The sequence below is a fragment of the Sebastes fasciatus genome, chromosome 3, assembly GCF_043250625.1.
Source record: "Sebastes fasciatus isolate fSebFas1 chromosome 3, fSebFas1.pri, whole genome shotgun sequence".
NCBI classification, from domain to species: Eukaryota; Metazoa; Chordata; class Actinopteri; order Perciformes; family Sebastidae; genus Sebastes; species Sebastes fasciatus.
Genome location: NC_133797.1, coordinates 21,936,502 through 21,958,896, shown reverse-complemented (window position 1 = coordinate 21,958,896; position 22,395 = coordinate 21,936,502). Strand labels below are relative to the sequence as shown.

At 42.2% G+C, this 22,395-nt stretch overlaps 1 protein-coding gene across 3 annotated transcripts; it reads left to right on the top strand.

Annotated features, from left to right (window-relative positions):
- Window positions 1–307: 307 nt before the first annotated feature.
- Window positions 308–19,698, top strand: LOC141764397 (E3 ubiquitin-protein ligase RBBP6-like). Of its 3 annotated transcripts, none has more exons than XM_074629620.1 (20): window positions 308–1,440; window positions 2,512–2,611; window positions 3,571–3,610; window positions 7,378–7,419; window positions 7,554–7,642; window positions 7,752–7,848; window positions 7,979–8,121; window positions 8,306–8,478; window positions 9,446–9,549; window positions 9,659–10,023; window positions 10,126–10,189; window positions 10,983–11,040; window positions 11,133–11,187; window positions 11,281–11,607; window positions 11,735–11,830; window positions 11,958–13,632; window positions 14,926–15,629; window positions 15,784–15,854; window positions 15,987–16,071; window positions 17,415–19,698. In XM_074629620.1, exons 1-20 carry the CDS (start codon window positions 1,275–1,277, stop codon window positions 18,424–18,426), a joined length of 5,466 nt encoding a protein of 1,821 aa, XP_074485721.1. In that variant the 5' UTR covers window positions 308–1,274; the 3' UTR covers window positions 18,427–19,698. The 3 variants fall into 3 exon arrangements, with proteins under 3 accessions (XP_074485721.1, XP_074485720.1, XP_074485722.1); XM_074629619.1 differs by having other exon boundaries at window positions 15,984–16,071; XM_074629621.1 differs by lacking the exons at window positions 7,378–7,419; window positions 7,554–7,642; window positions 7,752–7,848; ... (12 more) ...; window positions 15,987–16,071; window positions 17,415–19,698 and having other exon boundaries at window positions 312–1,440; window positions 3,571–4,779.
- The last annotated feature ends 2,697 nt before the right edge of the window (window positions 19,699–22,395 follow it).

Genomic DNA, 22,395 nt, shown 5'->3' with positions numbered 1-22,395 from the left:
TTTTTTATTATTTATTTATTTATTATTTATTTATTTATTTATTTATTTATTTATTTATTTATTTTTATTGTGTGTTTTTTTATTATTATTTTTATTTTTTTTTTTATTTTTTTTTTTATTATTATTATTATTATTTAATGTTGGTTTTGTTTCATTTCTGTTGTCCTCTTTATGTTTGGCACATCTCTTTGTTTATGTTTTCGCAATGCTTCCTTTGTATGTAAATGTGTTTAACGTTTTCTGCTGTTACCATGGATACTGTCATTTAAAAAAAAAAAAAAAAAAAGCTCTCTGGAAGAAGAACCCTCGCTACATCCGGTTCCGGCTACCCGCCATTTTGATGAAACAGCGAGGAGAGAGCAGTTTGGACCTCGGGATGGATTTTACGGATATAAATTGAAGATTAAATATGGGATACACAACTTTCAACTTTATCGTGGTTGGAAAATAGCCGTGTCCTGAAGAGGAACCGTTGCGTCCTGCCCGCCTAAACCGGTGGATTGGTTAGATTAATCTAAGTAACGTTGGCAACACTGTTAGCATAGTTAGCTTCTGTTAGCATGTGGTGTTTTCATATTGAGCTAACGTTAGCTAATCTCGAGGTGTAGCATGTTAGCCTTGACATTAGCTAACTAGCGAATTCAGCATTTAATTAGTAGATTTCAGAATAGTATCTTAACATTTGTGGACTCGTTGCGGAAGCCAGTCTTGTGGACTTGTGTGGAGCTTGGTTGGGTAAGAACTTGACCCAAAGAAGGCTTAACATTGACGGACTGTTGCTGTGGAAACCCAGGCCCGCTGTTAGCCGCCGCACCACCACCCCGCGGCTTGTTGTAGCGCAGCAGCAGCGGCCACGGGCTTTCCATTTCCACCCAAACAAAGACAATTCACGACGGACTTGTCCTCATTCACGTCTTACTTATACTTTGTGCTGCCTGCATGGACTGTGTTGGATTTGGTGGCACACTCCTGTTGTGTTTTCTGGGACTGTAAAGAACTGAGGAGGAGGCACACTGGCCTCTCATCATCTCGCTTATTTTTCTTTGGCAATAACACAAAGGACTCTTTCGTCATCTTTGCGAGCTGAACCCTAACCCCCCTTTACACCCTCCAACTCCACCTCCTTTTGTCTACAATATATACAAAGACCTTATTAAAAGTCACCAGATTTAGTTGTGTTCAGTGTTGACGCTGTTTTTATTTTGTTATCATATACCAGAGCCTGTGTTTTTTTCCCCTTTGTGCTTGATTAAGTGCTTAGTACCTGTTCAAAAATGTCGTGTGTTCACTATAAATTCTCTTCCAAACTGGACTACAACACAGTCACTTTCGATGGGCTGCATATCACCCTCAACGAGCTTAAAAGGCAGATTATGGGCCGAGAGCGCCTCAAGGCCACAGACTGCGACCTGCAGATCACCAATGCGCAGACTCGAGAAGGTATGTGATCAGCTGACACACGTTTTACAACATGTGTCACGAACATGTTTCCATTGTATTAGGGAATAAACAGTAGATGATGGAAATGTTCCTCTCCCTTTACAGTAAGACTGGTGAAATGTGTCAAGGCTGTATGTTAAGGTTATATAGTGTGATACACAGCTTTAGGGTTGGTTAATGAATCTGCCAATTGTGTTCTCCATTAATTATTATGAAAACCCATTATTATAAACCCATTATCCGTTATTATGGAAACCCATTAATCATCCCCAAAGCCCCAAGGTGGCGTCTTCAGATTGCTTTTTTTTGGCAGACCAATAGTCCAAAAACCCTCAATATATCAGATTACATTACAGAAGACCAGAAATAGAAACACCCAGGGGAAGCTGTGACCAATGAATATCAGGATTATTTTTTTCCAATAGCTGCAGATACATTTTCTGTCAGTGTATTGTTCATATATATATATATATATATATAAATAATAAAACCCCCAGATATTCAAATATGAAAATTCATATTCGATTGTGGAAAGAAAAACAGTCCTGCCATAGCTGTCTGCCTCACTTGCACTAAATGCACCACATGACGAGATTCACACGTCACTTTCCTTTATTGAAAATTAAATGTAGCGTTAGGTCAAGCACAAAAGTTCAGATCAAAATGGTGCAACGCGCTGCGTAGTGCAGCATTGCTGGTGTCATGGACATAATGCGCTAAAGTAGATATTACAATGGTTTGAACATATGTGTTTCTATAGAATGAATATTCAAACATAATTTTTGGTAAATTTTGGCAGCCCTAAATACTCATATTCTAATACTATGGGGATCAACTACCCAATTTTACAAAAAAAAAAACGGGTTTGTATCAATTCGTTTACTCTTATATTTGTCACAGCCTTAGTTGAGATTGTTAGACAATGTAAGCCGTAGTAAACTCACATGTACACTGTACACATCTGATTTACTTTATACATGTGTTTAGTTGTCTGGATCCAGGTTACTGTGCTTTGTATTCGACTGAACAGTGTTTTATGTTTCTTATAATTTGTTGTTCCATGTTTTGTAGAGTACACAGATGACGAAGTCCACATCCCGAAACACTCGTCCGTGATCGTCCGCCGCACTCCGCTTGGTGGAGTAAAGCCTGCTGGCAGGACGTTCATTGTGTAAGTATACTTAAAATATAAAATGATTACTGGAATCATGATTGAGCAGTACAGTCGTTAATAATTAGTCATAGTTGATGATAAGTCTTGAATAGATTTGCACTACATTCAATGTTTTCTTTCAAGTAGAGATCAGAGGTATTTCTATAAACAGTCAGGGTGCATTCACACCAAATCATTGCCGCGATTCAATGCAGGGTTATGCGGCAGTGTGGGAGTATCATTAAATGGCCCATTTAACACCAAGTGACTGTACAGCGACTAATGTCTTTTATTCTCTCATGGCTGAGTTGTACAGCTCAGGATTGACGGTTACATGATTGGCCACCGCAGCGTGACGTCTAGTTGCGTTTTTCTTTCAACTTTTCACTGCAGTTCACTGGGGTTTTTCAGCACCCCCTGCGGTCCCCACCACCACATCCCAAACACACTACCCAAAACGCACTACCCCAACTGAAATGAATGGGACGGACTGGCATTTTCGCCGCTCCGCCTGATCTGGTGTAATAAATTGATAATAAATTTGCTCACCGCAAGGTAGGGGGCAGAGCTTTGCAGAGACAAAGCGCAGCGCAGGTACAAAATGTTATCAAAAAGTGCACAAGGAACATCATTCACTGTTTCTAGGCAACAACAACAGTTGCAGCTGTTATCTCATTGGTTGCACTTTGAAAGGTCAGTGGCAACCGAGGTCGATGTTGAAATATTTTGAACTTTGAGCGCAGTGCTCGGTGGCTATTTTGAACGGTGCACCATGCCAAGGGTAGCGCTTCCGCCAAATCATGCAGCACCGCTCTCCCCATAGGGAAACAAAGGCACAGCTGGCGCAGAGCAATTATACCTCTGATCATGTGGGGGGGGCTTTATAGTTGAAAACTTTGTCCTGAAGTCGGTTGCAAGTGTGCTCTTGAGTTATGTCAACAACTGATTGTATCTTTCTGCTCTGTTTGTTTCTGCAGAGATCGTTCTGACACAGCTGTGGTGGGATCTTCTAGACCCGTATGTAAAACAAACCCAAAATCAACACTCTCTCTTCCTCTTCCTCCTCTCACCTCTCTTCCTCTTTCTGGCTTTAGTCACCTTTCTTGAGAACATTCTGTCAGCAATGATTGAGTCGTGTGGATCCTCTGTTCACTGTGTGTTGGCTACATTTGTGTTGAGATCTCAACCTCTATGTGTTATTTGATGTCTATTTGGGAGGGTTTCCTGGAGTCACCACAGCTATAATAGTTTGTTGTTTCTCTATAAACCCCCTGGGTTTCTGTTTTGAAATAAGCAGATTTAAATTTGCTGAATGAGATGAGGTTAAGATGAGAAACAACAGACTAGCCACCATTGTTTTTTAATGCTCTGACCAATTGTTGAACTGTTGCCTCTTTATAATGGTTTATAATGACTGTATTTCATAATGAAATGGTACTGTAGCCTGCTTAAGGCCAGGCAAATGTATTTTCAAGGGGTTTGTAAAAGGAAAATATGGTATTTTTTTATTGATAATTCATTGTCATTTTATTTTCTGTGAAAATATTTAATTTTAATGTGGTTTAAGAACCCAGTGAAGTTAAGTGTGGCTGGGATTGATTGTAATTAACTTTGATTACAATTACAAGACTAAAGTTGTGAGTGGAAGAGACTCGCCAGTGGTTTTTATTTTTGAAAGCTCACCCTGCTAAACTTTAATATACTTAACTCTGTTGTTGAGTAACATTTGCCAATGTCAATTGTTTTGTCTTGTACAATTTCTCCATGAAGATGTTCTATTCTGCATTGAGTATGGACTGCACATAACCCTTAAACCTTTAAAGCTCACAGATTTCATCCTGATAAGTTAAATGCTTTGAATTAATTTAGATTCCCAAGTGACTGTTTTACAAAGAAGCAGGTATTAGTTCAACTTGTATTGTTACAACTGTGGTTTGGGGGATCAGTAAGAAGCTAGTTTTGATACGGGAGATGCTGTGCCTTGGCCGCTGACGTATAATGTTGTGACATGATCACAAAGTACATGACACATTATCAGTAAAGTAAATATCTTGTCAAATCTCTGGTGGCCCTCCATGGCTGCTGCAGTGAGAAGTACACTGGTGTAGTGTGTCCTGTGAGCTGTAAGCTGCAGAACCTGTCAATAAAGTTCTTCAGTGGTTCAGTGTCAGAACCGCTTTATACCAGATCCCTGTGTGTTCCCTCCACAGCATTCTGCAATACCCAGTCTTTCCTTCGAGCCCTGCATATCATGACGGACAACCCACCCTGCCCACTTGTTTATTTACTTTAAGAAAATGTTCACAAGAATTAGGCAGAGCAGCCGTTTTGTTTGTCATTGTAAAATATGACTATTTTGCATGAGACTCAATCCTCTTGGTTCAGTGACTCCTGACCTGCATTAGAAACGTTCCTCTTTGCTTTCACCCTTCAGTCTGTAGTGGTGTAGGGGTTGTTTTAGGGAACACTTTGAAGGAACACTTGACAACTCTTGGTAGTTTCTGTCTTCTTCATCGGGCACTGCATTTGTGTCTTATCAGCTCTAAATATTTGACACTTTACAGTGTTTGCATTTCTTATTGAAACAGCTTGGCACCACTCCCTGCAAGCTCATTAGTTTACAGAAAGCCGTCTTGAACTGGTTTTTGATGAAAGCTTCTAACAGCTATGATAACCTCTTTTGACAAGTCGGTGCAAAAACTTAAATCCCTGTGGCCTGGTGAAGGGAAACTGCTTGCTAAAATTAAATGTCAAGTATTCCTTTTGAGGAAATCGCCCTCTCCCTACCGTAGCAGGAGAAGCTTTAGGTTCTCTGCAGACGGATGTGCCAGTAGTGTGCATTTGAATTTGCTGATGGTGCCCAAATAATGAGGACGGGTTGAAGTGTTTAAGCGGATGCTCTTGGACATTACCATAGTTATAACTCTAAGGCTCAGAATATAAGCAGGTCTAGACTTGTAAATACGGAAGAGTAGTTGGAGTACAGGTTTACTTGTTGAGTGTTCATTAAACTTAGGGTAACTTTTTGAAACTTGAAGCTAAATGCACAAGTTGCTTTTTGTATATGAGCTGTAATACTTGTATGTCACCTGGCCAGTGAATAGGAATATATTTTCAGCACTGATACATTTTTTAGAAAGTAGAGCAACTTAAAGGTACTAAATTCGACATTCAGAGCATTAATATAGCAGCAAACAACTTATAGATATAGAGGAGTAATGTCTACCTGAGCAGAGGATGAAGTCGCTCTCCCTCTGTGCGTGTTGTAATCTGAGCTTCTCTGCGCTTCGTTTACGTAGTCGGCCGTGTGTGCATGCGAGTCCCAGTGTGTGTGCCCCACAGGTTAGCTTATCGACGCTGCTCTGCACGCCACTCATACAGCGGTTACCACTGATGCCGCTGTCCAAACCCACATTGTTGTCACGGAAGCGAGAAGCTTCGGTTATACTTTCCGGAAGGATGGACGTTTGGATCTTTTATACTCCGCGTGGGTTTCTCCTCACGGCAAACTGACATTCCTTAAAGCTCCTCAAAGTTCTCAATTTTCTACGCCCATCCGAGTAGTTAGAAAATGTTGGATGTGCACGGACAGGTGAAAAAATGCCGCACAGAACCCACACGAAAGGCCATGTCTGATCGAGTGACATCACTTTGGCTGTGCGGACACTTGCGGCCCACACGACCAACCCTTCGGTTCGCCCCTAGCTTAACACTGTTAGCTCAATCAGCACTGTTGCCATTGTTTGCACTGCTGTTAGCCCCGTACAAGCCCCCAGGAAGAGCGTCAGGCTGTGATGCCAATTTTCGTAGTGGTCAAACGGCGGTACTACAACTTCCGTGTCCGTCATGTGATGCTATTGGGCCCAAAAATACTTTTTCCCATAGATTTACATTGGGAAAGAGACGCCTGTAACTCAGGAGATAATTCTATTTTTTTTGAACACTTGAATATCCCTTATTTAAATCATTAGGCCCTAAAAGTTGTAAAATGCACTAATAGCCAAATCCAGAGTTATTTTCCTTCCTCCGTTCATGTGAATGAGACCCAGACCGAGGCTTGAGCGAGGGCTGGGAGGCGGAGTTAAAGGAACCGCTACTGCGTCTGCTCTATGGGTCCAATGGATGCGGAAGATTGCTGGACAATCCGGGTACTTTATCACTCGGCAGTCGAGCCATTTTGGCTTCATGTGCCGCTGAGCAACTCTCATACGAATGAATGGGTACCCGCCTCCAACGCTGTATCCATTTCTGTTTATACATCCATGGCATCGTTAGCTGCTGGCTCAGCCGTCGCCATGTTGGGAGCCGTGTGGAGGCAATCCCTCAATCATAGATATGCTCTGAATTTGGAATTTAGCACCTTTAATTAACAGACAACTGTTAACTCTTTCCTTTTTTTAAATCATCTTATCTGTAGATTACTTTCCTCTGTTTGGGTAATTTCTTAAATTATTCTCCAAACAATGTAGATCTCTTCAATATAAACCGCTCTGAATAGACAGAACTCGATAAGGCTTTCACAATGAACTCGATGTTGTCCGTAGAAGGATGAACGTTGAGCACCAGCCTAATAAAGCATGTCATGATTGAAATGCTCACTCGTATACCTGCATTATTTCATGCACTCAGTCCTCAACAAAGACTTTAATTTTGGACTTAGATGGAGACTCTTGAGGGACTGGACACAGATGTGGTGGGGAACTATCTGGGCTCTTATCTTCCACTGTATGTGTACTAGATATCATGTTAAAACCTTTAATATCTGTACTCTGATTCTCCTGCAGACTGACTCTTCTCCATCTATGTCACTCGCCCAACTCGCCAAGGTACTATTTCTGTACATGCTGGCTGTACTTCCAGAAAATATTTCCTAAGTTGAATAGACGTTTCCTTTTATCTTGCGGGGTTGACGTCCTCCTTTTATCTTTTTTTTTCTCCCTGTCTCCATTATGTGTTTTAGACTGCTAACCTGGTTGACGCTAATGCATCAGAGGAAGACAAGATTAAAGCCATGATGTCTCAGTCCAATCATGAATATGACCCCATACAGTTAGTATATAAACATTGTGTTGTTATACTTGATTAAAGTCTGATTTTTGTTCCGTGTTTTATTTGGCTGTATGTAGTTTTTTAAAATGCATTGAACTTGTTTCTATAGTTACTCCAAGAAGGCAGTTGGACCGCCACCTGCTCACTATACCTGCTTTCGTTGTGGAAAGGCTGGTCACTACATCCGGCAATGCCCCTTGCTGATGGTAATTATCATGTATCATTCGATGTTCACAGTCAGTGGTGGTCATTTCTACTCTGTTGCAGGTTAACTTCAAAGAAAGTAATAATGTTAGCTTTTTGTTTTTGATTTTTTTTTTTTTTTTATGTTTTCAGATCCAGGATAAGAGTGTGGAGGGTCCCAAGCCAGTAAGGATTAGCAAGGGTATTCCTCAGAGCTTCATGGTGAAAGCAGAGCCGGGCACCAAGGGAGCCATGTTAACCAGCACTGGAGAATATGCTATACCTGCTATAGATGCGTACGTGTCAACCAAGGACATACACACTGTTCAGTATACTTGTATAGCACATAAAGTAGTGTCATATTTGTATTCGTCATAACTCATTTTGTATCGGTGTACAAAAAAAACAAACTGTTCCTGCTTTCATTTTGCTAATAACACAGCCTTCAATACTAAAAAAAACAAATCTCTGTTAATACAGGGAGGCATATGCACAGGGGAAGAAGGAACGCCCTCCGTTTGTTCCACACGACCAGTCATCATCTGAGGACGATGCAGACCCAATCCCTGATGAACTCCTGTGTCCAATCTGCAATGACCTGATGACAGACGCCGTAGTCATACCCTGCTGCGGAAACAGTTACTGCGATGAGTGTGAGTTCTTATTTGTAATGTGCATTAGTAGTAAAAAAAAACTTCAATTAGCACAGGACTAAAAAAAAATAAATAAATTAAAAGTAGGGAGTACAAACTAGTCTTAACCAATCACAACATTATCTCAAATATATTACACTCTGTGTTTTGGTCCTGCTACATATGTGTTTTCAAGTGTTCATTTTGCACAAACAGACGTTTAGGGAAAGATCCACTGCGAAATGGTGGAAATACCCATTTAATCAGCAGTGGCCTTTAGAGCAGAGCCGCCCCAGGACATGCTGCATTTTGAGTAGTTGTTGAAAACTCATTTTTATGTTCCACTGTGTATTGGAATGATTTCACGCTCAATCTCTTGGAAAGTCGAAAGTCACTCTTGAAAAACAAATTGAAAATAATGCTCTCAAATATGTGTAGACCATTTAGGTTGAGGGGAAGTTATTTTCATGAGTCTTTCGTTTGTTTAAAAGGCTGCACCAAACAATTATTTATTTCCCCATTTATGTTACTATAACGGGGGATGAAGAAACATTTAGAAAATCAATGTTACGTGACTGCTACTTACAGAAACACGTTCTGCAGGTTGATAATCCTAGAATATCGTGTTTAGGTGGGGACAAAAAATGAACCGCTGTCTTGCTTGCAGTCTTAACGAAGCGCGCCGGGATGCTTTAATGTTTGTGCATAACGGTTGTGCTGCTGTGATGAGCCATTTCTAATTTGCAGAGTTTGCAGAGCACGGCATTGTTGGGTCTCTTGTCTAAAATACTCCCACACTTTGTGGGTGAGGTTTTTTTACCTGCAACTTATTCTCTGGGAGAATCCATGTTTTGTACTTCTTGTGATGCGCCTTATGGAAATTGACGTATTTCCGTAATCAACGACATCGATGAGTTACCCCACCACTATTTGTTTGTTTGTCAAATGAAATTGAGCTTTTGTCTAATTAAGGACTGTTTGCTTTCAGGTATCAGGACTGCCTTGTTGGACTCCGAGGAGCACACCTGCTTCACATGCAAACAGTCGGATGTTTCACCTGATAATCTTATTGCCAACAAGTTTCTTCGACAGGTAACCCTCTTCAAATGCATGCATTTTGATGTGACGCTTTTTTGGTTAATTTTACTTGAGCTCAAAACAAAACTAGAAAAATGCATAATATCTGTTTTTCTTCATGCAGGCTGTGAACAACTTTAAGAATGAGACAGGATACACCAAACATGTGCGCAAGCCGGTCCAAAATGCAGCCCCACCTCCACCGCGTCCTCAGTTGGTCAGGCCCATGCACTCAAGACAGCAGGACCCACTGATGGCCAATATCACTCAGCCTCCTCCTCCAAGCGCACCCTCTGCTGCCCCTCCAGTACAGGTCCCGCCCCCTGCTTCTGCACCAACACCTACTCCTGCTCCTGTTGCTCCCTCTGCTCCTACCCCTCCTCATGCTGCTGCTGTTGAAGAACAAGCTGATTCACCAGCCCCTGCACCTGTGGTGGACCACCAGTCTCCTATGCACTCCAGCAGCCACAATGAACCACCCCCACCGGGGTAAGTTTAGTCTAAGATACGGTCTATACACCTACATGAAACCACATACTGAGGAAGTGAAGAGCCATTTTTACTAATCGAATGTGTCTGTTTGTGTTTTAGTGAGACCGATCCAGAATCTACTGTCACACCAGACTCATCAGGACCCTCAGAGAGTGCATCACATGTGAGTCTGCCTTGAACACCTGAATAAAGGTGTACTGCTTTATATCCATCTCGCTGACCTTTAACAGCATTTATTCCAACAAGATATTCAACATGACTTTGCAGATTATCAACTGTTTTTTATTTATTTCCTTTTCTTTAGTCACTTTATGAAAAGTATTATTGTAAGAGATGCACCGATGAGGAATTTCAGGGCCGATGACGATAACTGATAATAATAATCTTACAAATGTGAAGGGGAAAAAAATTACATATTTTTGATTGACAAGTTTATTTCTCTAATACAACACCAATATTTAGAGAGCCTAGACCATCCCTAAAATTAATCAATGGATATGTTTATTGTAAACTTGTTTGCAATAACCTTAGTTTTTTTTTTTTTTTTATATATGTAGACTAATTAATGCAGCCATATCTGTTTGTTTACAAACATGTGTAGGTACTGTATATTAATCCAGGGGACTCATTTCCAGTCTAACCCAATTTATGCATTTTCAAGACTGTTTAGGGACCCCAGTATGCAGAAATATTCAAAAACACAATTTTTAAAATAGGCGAAAATAACACATTTATACTTCATTAAAAAAACTGCATGTTTTTTTGCACAAAACTGCATGTGATTATCATGCCAGTATCTTCACTTTAACCCTGCCCTAGGTTGTTGCATTTGTCGAAAAGAAGTATTAGTTTGTGCCAAATTGAACTGAAATTTTGCAGATTTTTGACCACATACATAGAAACTGTAACTTCTCTGGGAGGTAACTACATTTTTCTCACTGTGATTCCTCCGACAGAACTACCATTTAACTGTTATTAACCACCCGCCACCTATAAGGCCGCCTCATCCACCAGGTAAGAGGTTTAATTTAGGTCATTAAAGGAGATTAAGTGAGCTTCAAGGGACGACATTCTGCAACTAACAAACTCTCTCTCTGCTCTATTAGGACCCCCGCCACGGCAACACCACCTTCACAGAGGGGGAGGCAGACCCTGGGAGAGGTACGACCTGTCTGAGGGACTATCTGATCTATTTAAAGTTTGTATTGTAATGTGTCAATCTCACAATGATTTGTGTTCCTCTCTTTGTTCCAGGTTTTACAGAGGTAGAGGAGATCACCCCCCACCTCACCTCCAGACAGCTCCACCTCCAGCACCTATTCCTCCAGTGTACCCAGCTCCGTCCATGTACCCGCCGCCGCCACCACAGCCCTACCCCCCGCCGTACACTTCTGGTCCTGGCCTTCTCCCTCCTGTCATGGGTTACCCACCCCAGCCTGTTTATGCACCCGGACCACCAGGACTCAACCCTCCCTGGATTCCCCCTGGTTCCCAGCCCCCTCTTCTCCCTCTACCCCCCCTCGGTCAGCCCCCACTCTCTAAAGAAGATTTCTACAGACAGCGGCACCACCGACAGGACACGTGAGTTGTCTCTTTTTCATTTTTGTCCTTCAAACCGCTACAACAGCCTCTAATTTCTTATGTACGATTGAAGTTTCACACTGGAGTAGTTTTGAAAGTTTCAGTGTTTTTGTCTTTCTGTCCACAGAGTTACATCCAAACTGGATGAATTTACTAAAGACTTCCACAAAGAGCTTATGAAGTACAGAAATGCACCAAAGAGACGAAGACCTTCTTACTCAAGGTATCAAAATTGGTTTTAGTTTTTACATTAATTACATATTCTTAATCCTTAAAGCCATTTTTTTGCTTAATCTGCTTTCTTTCTCTCCTTGTTTCTTTCTGGTCTCCTCAACCGTTTCCTTTTCTAGATCACGGTCATACAGTCGCTCTCCATTCAGCCGTTCTCCTTACTCTCGCTCTAGATCCAGATCCAGATCCAGGTCATACTCTTATTCCCCCAGTCGATCTCGTTCACGCTCCCATGGCCGGTCTTATCCCCGGTCCCCATATACTAGACGCAATGGACGCAGCTATGGACGCTCACGGTCGAGGTCACGCTCCCGTTCAAGGTCTTATGGGTATCGACGCTCTGGCTCACCACGGTCTCCTCCCCCCTACCGGCCAGGAGGCTGGGAGGGAGCAGAAGGAGCAGGACCCTACAGGTCTAGGTCTCGCTCCCCTGGCCCTGGCTCTGGCTCTGGCCCTGGACCTGGACCTGGACCTGGACCTGGACCTGGCCCTGGCCCTGCCCCTGGCCCTGGCCCTGGTGGCTTCCGGACCCGCAGCCCCGGTCCACGAAAACCTCCTCCTCGGGAGCTCCCACCGTATGAACTGAAGGGTCCAAGTCCTGGAGGCAACGAACGCTGGGAAAGAGAAAGGTACAGACAGTGGGAGAAGGAGTACGCAGACTGGTACAACAAGTACTACAAAGACTATGACAACCAACATCCCCCACTGCATCACAGAGGTCGTGGCAGCAGAGACAGGGAGAGGGACAGAATGTCCCCATTATCTAGAGATTACTCCCCCCAGGGGAGAGGAAGAAGAGGGAGAGAAGAGAGAGGGGCTCCCCCTCACCATCCTCCATCCTCTTCCTCATCAGGGACCAAGTCCAGCAGTAAAGTCCTGAAGACAAAGAAAGTAAAAAAGAAGAGGACTGGGGACGAATCAGAGACATCACATCAGTCAGTAGACCGAGGGGATGCTACTCCTGTCAGAGACGAACCTATGGACGAAATCCCTTCACTCACAAAAACGTCCCCTGTGTCCTCAAAGGCTTCAGCTGGAGGCGCAACCTCTAAAGCTCTGGCCTCTAAAAGCACTGCTGCACCCGCTAAACCCTCAACCAAGTCAACATCGAAGACTCAGTCTGATAAGACTAAGAAAGAGAAGGCTCAAAAGGTAAAAGCTAAAGTTAAGACAGAGGGCGTGAAGGCAAAGAGTGACAAAGTGAAGAAAAAGACTGGAGAAGGAGTGGTGACCAAAAAGAGAGACTCTTCATCCTCCTCCTCCTCTGCCACAAAACCGTTGAAGACCATTAAAACCAAACCAGAAGACACCCCCAACTCGACGACCCCTAGAAAGGATAAGGGTAAAAGCTCTGCAGTGAGGCCTGCCCTGCTTAAGACCCCTCCACTGTCCTCTCAGACCCTGCCTCTACATCATCCCTCTCTTCATGACGGCCCTCGACCCAGCCACGACATGCGCGGGAGAAGAGATCTCCCACAGAGCGGTGGTCTCCTCCCTCTCCCCCATCCACACGGACTCCCACTACTCCACCGACCTCCCTCCCCTGAGAGTCGAAGGAGGATGGGAGAGGAGGGCCGCTCTTTGCTCGGACCTCCCCCTGGAAAGCTGAGGAGAATAGATGGGCTCGGGGGCGGAGGTGATGTCATGTCCCACTCTCACATGTCTCATCAGCCCCCGCTCCACAGACTCCCACCCCCCTCAGACAGGCCTGGTCTTCTCCCGATACCGGGGAGCCGCGAGATGGGCCGGGGAGAAACCGATCGAGGCTTCATCAGACCTCTCATGGACTTTCAGGTGGGTCTGTTGCTCGTGTAGTCCTCAAACACCGGTATGCAAAGATATGTGGTTTTAAAAGACGGTATTTATGGATATGTTTATCAACTCAATTAATTGGTTTCAATTCTTTTTTTTCATAATCAGACTCACTTAAGTTGTTTTCATCTATTAATGAAGTAACTTCACACCTTCAAAAGGGCTGCAGCAAATGAGTATTCTCATTAGAGCTGAAATAATCAATCAATCAAAACTTTATTACAGACACAGAGTCCAGATAAACGACAAGACATTACATATAGCACAATAAATTACATACAAAAGCACAATAAATATTCATGGTTTAACAATAATATAAATCAGTGTCCAAAGAAGAGACTACTATACCAATGTCTCCACAGCTGGGATTGGTAGTGTTTAGTACTAAACCTTATGTTTGATAAGGCCAAGAGGACTTCATTGTCAGATTTAATAATTTGGCAAATAAATGTGTACATGAGATTTCTTAGAACAGCTTGTAGAGTATTGACTCCTGCAGTCACAAACATTTCAATTTCAATCAGTCGATCGACAGAAAACTTAAGTTTCAACAATTTGGACTAGCGATTAATTATTTAAGTTAAATGCCAAAAAGTTGCTTTTTTTAGATTCTCAAATAAGAATATTTGCTGTTTGTCTTAGTTTTCTTTGGTTGTAAATGGAATATGTTTGGACTGTTGCTTGGACAAAACAAGCTGTTGGAATATGTCAATTTCACCGTTTCTGACTTTTTATAGACCAGTTGATTAATTGAGAGAATATAGAGAAAAAGAAAAAAAAAATTCATTCATTAAAGTGTATTTTTTCCAATTAATTGAATAATGGTTTATAAAATGGAAAAAAAAAGTTAATAAAAGAAAAATGTTTAAAAAAATCACAATCGCATCACAATTTCCTTCAGTGCAAAGTGACATTCAAATTAGGGCTGCTACTGGCAATTAATTTCGTTGTTGATTAATCTGTTTAATTAATAAAATTAGTTGTTTGGTCTATAAAATGGTGAAAAATGTTGATCAGTGTTTCCCAAAGCACAAGATGTTGTCCTCAAATGTCTTGCTGTGTCCACAACTCAAATATATTCAGTTTACTGTCATAGAGGAGTAAAGAAACCCCAAAATATTCACATTTAAGAAGCTGGAATCAGAGAATTTTTACTTACAAATAAAATAAGTTAATTAATGGCTATGATTTTTTATCATCTCAAAATGTATCCCCATGAAAGTGCTGATTTAACCCCCTTGTAACATTTATGTATGTGCTTTCGCCCATAAACAGGTGAAGCCCCTGACCCAGAGGAGGATCAAGTTGAACAGAGACCTGGGGAGAAAAGGCAGCACTGAGACAGCAACCTCAGACAGAGCACCGTCGGGTCCTGAGAAGACGACGACCTCCACGTCCGACCGATCAGCTGCTGCGAACGCCTCTGAAGGAGACCGGCCCAGCAGCAGCAGCAGCAGCAGCACAGCAGAAGTTGCTGGAAGAAAGGAGCGGTCAGCATCTACTGAGAAGGGAGTCTCCAGAGAGAGACCAGGAAGTGCTGGAGAGAGACTGCAGGGCTCAGACAGAGAGCAGAGCCGAAGCTCAGGACAGGACAGAGAGCAGAGCCGAAGCTCAGGACAGGACAGAGAGCGAGACAGAGCTTCAGGATCAGATCGAGACAGAGAGAGAGACAGAGAGAGAGACAGGGAGAGAGACAGAGACAGAGAGAGAGACAGAGGCACGGCGCCTGACAGAGAGAAGGACAGGGTCTCGGGCTCACAGAAGATAGCCGTTACAGTGGAGAGAGACGCCGAAGGAGAGAGGTCGGTGAGGACAGAGCGAAAGAGCTCCAGTTCAGGAGGAAGGTCTGTCTCTCTGGATAAAATGACCATCGCAGAGAAAACAGCCGTCGCCAAGACCTTGACAGACACTCAGGAGAAGCCGAGCACATCCTCTAAGGAGAAAGGCGAAGGGTCGGAACGATCAGCTAAATCTGACAGGTTTGTTACATTTGTTTCCCTGCCGCTTGTCAAACCACCACCCATATCCATGATTGACAGAAAATATGGTATAGTGGTTATATATATATATATATCGTGGTTCTGTAAACACAGTGGTGAATATGTGTAATTATATCTTAATCTTATTTCCCAGGAGTGTGTCCAAGGACAGATCGGAGAGGAGTGTCCCCTCCGGAGAGAAACCAGCTGCTGCTCACAGAGAAGGTAATTTGAATCTCTGTATGTGTGCACGCATGTTTGAAGAGATGATAACTTTAGATTTTTGTCTTGTGCCATATAATTGAGCATCGATTAAACCCGTGTTTCCTTTCCTCCTCCCTCCTTCTCTTCCAGCAGTGAAAGATGTTGAGCAGCCTGTTGTGAAGACCAAACCCAGGATCAGCCGAAAGGCTCTGATAAGCCACACTGTTAGCGCCACTAGGTGAGTCCGTTGTGCCTCGGTTACTTAGAGACAATTTGAGTTTTCATTTTTAAATATTTCATCTATTTTTTATATGGCTGTCAAATTGAACACGATAAAACTATGAAAAAATATGTTCGTCAACAAACGTTTTTCCCATGACTGATACAATAAAGACGGCACCGATGTCATTAAACACTAACGGTGACGATATCAAAAGTGATACTAAAATGTAGGTTGAAAAATAAAAAATCTTTGCTAAAATCTCTCTTTATTTTCGTCATCTTCCACCTTCTCTTCCCCTCTCGGTCACTCTCCGTCTCTGTCCTTCTTGTCTCAGACCTCAGTCCTGACAATTGTGCTGCTATAATGCATAAAGTTGGCGGGTTGTGGGTTGAGTTGGGTTTGGGTTGTTGATTAAGGCATATTTTTGCATATTTAGCGGTGCAGATTGGCTCTCATAACGGGCCGGGTGGGTGTGACTGAACTGTAGATCACTAATGAGCACAGTCAGGAGGACTCTGCGTAACTGCAAAGCTGCATTCTTAATCATTCAACCAGTGATTTTCATCAGATAATGCTCAGATAAATTATGTGAAATAAGTTTGACTAAAATGATTGGTTTTGGCGAGACTAGATTGACTGAAATAGTCAATATAATCTGATGACTAAAAAAGGACATCTGACATAGGACTAAGACTAAATAAAAAAAAAAATAGCTGACAAAATTAAGAGAAAACAGTCTGACTAAAAGTATTGACTAACAGTCAAATAAAATGTGACTTTTCTGCCAACAAAAACTGGACTAAAATGTTTTGTTGAAGTGATTTGTATACCCAAATATACAAATTGTGTTTAGAGGATTAATTGTACACAACCAAGTGATGATCCTTGACCACCTTTTAAGCGATTTTACACTTCAAATATGTGTTAAAAAGTTGTATAAAGCTTTTTGTGGCTCCAGAGGGAGCTGCATGAAGTCAGATAAATTGCCTCAAGTGTTGTCACTTGAGTCAGTGTCGGTTGGGGCTCGAGTCTGAAAATGGAGAATATTTTCTCATTTATAACAAGACATGAGTTTACCAGACCTGTAGCCCGCTCCTCTTCTCTGCTGGAGGCTAGAGGCCCCGAGGCTACATTTGCTGCTACAAGCATAAAACACCCAACGAACTGTCAGCGGCGAAGTTGCATTGTCGATAAAGTAGGCAGCAGGTTTTCACAAGGAAGAACAACGCGTGGAATAAAAAAGGTGATCTCTCTGGTTCGATTTTGATAATTTTTGTTGTCATGTGTCTGACTGTGTAGTAGGAGTGCAATGCTTAATCGGTGCAGTACCCTTTTAAACATGTCCGTTTTTCCCTCAGCACTAGGTCAACTCAAGAAACAAAGCGAGACTCCGACAAAGATCAGAAGAGTGTATCCACCAAACCTGCAGAGCAGCCCCCATCGAGCCCCGTGAACAGCCGTGACCGCAGCCCGAGCGTCAGCCCGGCACCCAGCCCGGCCAGGGAGGAGCCGCCGCTCATTCAGGCTCCTCCTCGCTCCAAGTGGGAGAGAGAGGATGATGAAGAAGGCCAGGAAAACGGACTTAGTGCACCCAAGGAGCCCTCACCGGTGGCACAGAGGGCCCGAGGCAGAGAGGGGCAGACTGAAGCACCTAAACCTGTCAAGGCTGAAGGCCACAAGGAGGCTACAAGGGAGGAGAAGAGAGGAGTAGTGAGGGAAGAGAAGAAAGGGAGAGCAGCGAGGGAAGAGGGTAAAGGTGGCAGGACGGCACAGACAATTTCTGATAAACCAACCAAAATAAAACTTGTGAGGGACGAGGGGAGAGGAGGAGGAGGACGAGAGGAAGGGAGAGCTGCAGCAAGAGAGGAGGGGAGAGGTGGAGGAAGAGATGAGGGGCGAGGACCGACGGGGAAGGAGGAGAGAGCTGCAGAAGGCCGAGGTGGAGGAGGACGAGAGGAGGGTCGTGGCCCAGAGCCCAGGAGACAGCGGTTGTGTTCTGACCTGGGCCGCGAGACAGACGAGGCGGCCTTTGTGCCCGACTACAGCGAAGGCGAAGGCTCGGAGACGGAAAGAGGAAGGAGCGGCAGCGCCAGTCAGTCCGCCAGCCAACCCTCCAGCCCATCCCAGAGCAACCACAGCGGCTCGGCAGCCACCACCACCACGGGAGACAAGAAGAAGAAGAAACACAAGAAGCATAAAAAACACAAGAAGCACAAGAAGCACGCCAACCAGGACAAAGAGGGAGAACAAAAGGAGCACAAGCACAAACACAAGAAAAAGAAACACAAAAAGAGCAAAGACAAAGATGTGAAGGAAGAGGAGGAGAAGACGGAGAAAGCAAAGGAAGAGGAGGAAGGGGTTCCATGCTAACGAGGCTTTGTTAATAAGGAGATAATGATGTATCTAGAAATATCGGCTAACACTGGCATGCTGCTCCCATGTGCCACTCTGAGGGAATGGATGAAACAAGTCTTTGACTGTCCATGACGCTGTAGGGCTGTTATTCACTTAATGCCACTGCAGGTCTCCAAACTTGCTTACGGTACTTTGCTGTGCCTGGATTGCAGCAGTATGACCGCTGCTGAGGCTTCTTTAATGTTCAATGTGAGCCTTCTTCTTTGTGACTTTGGGTCAGGAGAAACTCGGGAGCGATGCTGTGCTGCACTATTGTGATCGACAAAGCCGGCCAGAAAGGACTTGATGATAATAGCTGGTCACACAGCAGTGAATCTAGATGATAGGAATAACAAACACTGTACTCAGGGATGTGATTGCTTCTTTGTAGAGGAGGAATTGCTGTTTCTCTGCCTCTGATTCATTTGTAAATAGTGATAAACTGTTGCTTCACATAATAATTTTCCTTCAGTTTGTTTTGCTCACATCCCTGTGTGCTGTTCAAGGCTCAAATGCTGAATAACCTTCATTGCTATGGGGGCCGTTGTAAGCTCTTTTTTTAAGGACTGGTCTAGTGGTTTTGCATGTTTTAGCACAGTACGTACAAATCATTTATACTTTCCGTTACTGCTAACCATTTTCATCGTCGATTATCTAATTTTCAGGCAGCAATTGGTTTCAGTAATGCCATTTGTTTTTGCAAGGTTAAATCGCTGCGAGTTGATTTTCTTAAATCCAGTATTTGGAAATGGTTAGCATTATTTGTGATGTGCTAAAATCGGCACAATCACCAGTGTGGTCCTTTTAAGTTAAAACAAACCTTTATGCATCCATGCTACACTGGATTGTATAAATCTAGGATGTGTTTATTAATGTCAAATCAGTCGGCATGTTTTTGTTCCAAAGGTGCAGTAGGTGTCTATCACGTTGTCTGAGTGACTGAATATGTGTGTTGGTGTGAAAGTGAAATGTGACAGATTGGAGGACTGGTGTTCTTACAAATTAGTTGTTCCTTCTTTTTTTTTTTTTTAATTAAAATGTTTTGACCTCATGAAAATGTCTGCGTTGTATTTTATCAATGATTGAACTCCGAGTTGTGTAATGACCACACAAATGAAGGTTAATAGCACAGTGTTGTACTAAATTGACAATGTTTGGTTATTGAGTGCAACATTTAAAGACGTACTGCACACTTGAACGTGTTTATTGAGCTGTAAACTAAATGATATGACTACTCTGATGAAACGCATCAACTCTGGTGTTAATAGTGACATTTCTTAATAAATCTATAAAAATCTGCATTTCATGGGTTGAAAATGGCTCAACGTGCCATCTACTGTTTAAAATCAGCCCTGAACCTTGCAAGGCCAATGCTAACATATGGGTTCATCCCAAGTCTCTTAAATTGCATCCACATTTCCCTCACTTGCGTCTTTTCCTTGCATCTGTCTATGCTTCCCCGGTAGGAGGGACGCAATGAAAAGACGCAAGGCAGGGAGACGTGGATGCATTTCAAGTGGACTTATTATGCTTATTTTTACATGCATACTTGTATTTTGGGTTTCTACTAGAACCTGTTTAAATGCTTTAATGTTCAAAAAAACGCTTTACTTTTCTTGGTCAACTGAACAAATCGCTCCAGCTTTGCTCTAACTAGCTTTGTTTGAGCGTGTGCCAAACTAGCCGCCAGGCAGGTATTATGCAAATGTGACATCTCCACATTATGGAAGAAAAGGCAGGACTTCAAGCGAGGCAGTTCTGGAGCAGTGTTTCTGTGGAGGAGTGTTTCTTCGGCGTGGACTTTGGAACTTTGCAAAACCTTTTACATGCTCAAAAAAACTATATAACACACTAAATGAAAAGGAGAAAGCCCAAAAGCATAATAGGTCCTCTTTAAGAGACTAGGATGTACTACTAGAGTCGACCGGTTGGGATTTATCGATGTCATGAAATGTGACGTTACCACTCAGAGAAATTCAGTGCAGTGGGTGAAGTTACACTTCAAGTATTTCAGGTCTTAGTAACAAGAACTTGTCATAAGGACATGGATAGAAAGTACCTGTGATAAAAAAGAAGGCAAATTATAAGGTTATATTGAGTTTCAGTAAAAAGATGATCACAAGCAACACTGATATAGAAAACATGCATTCAGCAAAAATAAAAAAGACCAATGTATTTGTGTCCTGGGGGACCCCAGTCAAAAGCAATTGCAGCCTATGCAGTAAAAATGGATAAAATAGAATAGCTAGTTAAAATGTTCGCCATGCGTCCTAATTTAAAGTACCCAACCCTATCAGGGGTGTAGTGGCTCTGTCAGTCATTTTGAAGGAGGAGGACAGATCTCTCCATGTCTTCTGTCTATTTTCCTTTTACACAATATGCAAATTAACTGTCACTTTACTAAAATAATAATAATAATAATCTGTCTTTTCTGTCTTCAGATGACATTAATTGCATAACTAATAATGTTTTGAGAAGAAATAAGTAAACATTTTGACAGCAAAATGGATGTTGTTTCTTACAGTAGTTCATTCTACTGGAGACCTCAGTCGGTAGTCCTTGTATGTTAAATAGGTTGGTAGGATGAGGGATAATAAACTTAAATGTTGCACATAACGATAATGGTTATAGTGCTGTAAGTGATAATGAAATAATACCTGCTGGCGTAATAATATAACCTGCTTTGCAACAGTCGAACAGAATATAGTGAAATATAGATTAATAATGAATAATTACCACAGTCTACCAAAACAGCTTAATTACACAGTTAATGAGTCAGGTCGTTAAAATAAACCACAATCCGTTTTTACAGTAACTAAGGGTACAATAGTGTTACCAGGGAAGAAAACATGCTCCGGTATGTTAGTGATTATATTGTTGACCGCGTTGATTTTAGCTGACAGTGTGACTAGCACCTTTAGAGAGTGTGAAGTTTCTATCTGAAGACAGTTGGCTGCTCTCTGTGCTCGTGCTCCTTGTGTAAATTCTGCATTCTTAAAGAGACAATACTTGTTACTAGTTGAGACGTGAGTTTAATTAGTTCGGTTTGTCAATTGCGTGTAGATGATACATTAGTTTCCTGCTTTCCAGTGTACAGTTTGTTCCTGTGTGCTCCCACCGTCTAAGAATGTGTAAACACAGGTGTATCGCTCTATCTGGGTTCATTAAGAAGTCAAACATTTAGAAGGATTGTTACTAGGATAGATGGATGGATGGATGGATAGATAGATGGATGGATGGATGGATGGATGGAGAGGTAAATTGATACAGTAGATGGATGGATGGATGATAGATAGAGGTAGATTGATTGATGGATGGATGGATAGATAGATAGATGGATGGATAGATGGATAGATAGATGGAGAGGTAAATAGATACAGTAGATGGATAGATGGATGGATGGATGATAGATAGAGGTAGAAGGATGGATGGATGGAGAGGTTGGTAGGTACATAGATAGATGGATAGATAGATAGATAAGAAGTAGATAAATAGATAGATAAGAAGTAGATAGATACGTAGATAGAGAGATACAGTATAATAAGAAGGTAGATAGATATGTAGATAGATAGATAAGTAGATGGATATGTAGATAGAGAGATACGGTATGTAGATAGATAAGGTAGATAGATAGATAGGTGGATAGATGATAGATAGATAGATTAGTAGAGTTGATGATTTTTCAACCAAACTGTCATTGGATTAATGTCAACTTTAAATTACCATTATAGTAAAAACTATTTCTCTTAAGCTTACAAAAACCATGCTGAAGCTGCTACAAAAAAATTAAAAATACATGTACAAGTATAAAATAGTATAGTAGCGACATTGGCATAATGACTCATTTTCATTTTGTGCTACTGTTGAAATACGTTGCAAGAAGCCCAAAGTACTGTTAAGTGTGACTAATATATAACACAAACCACATATAGGCAATAAAAGAAC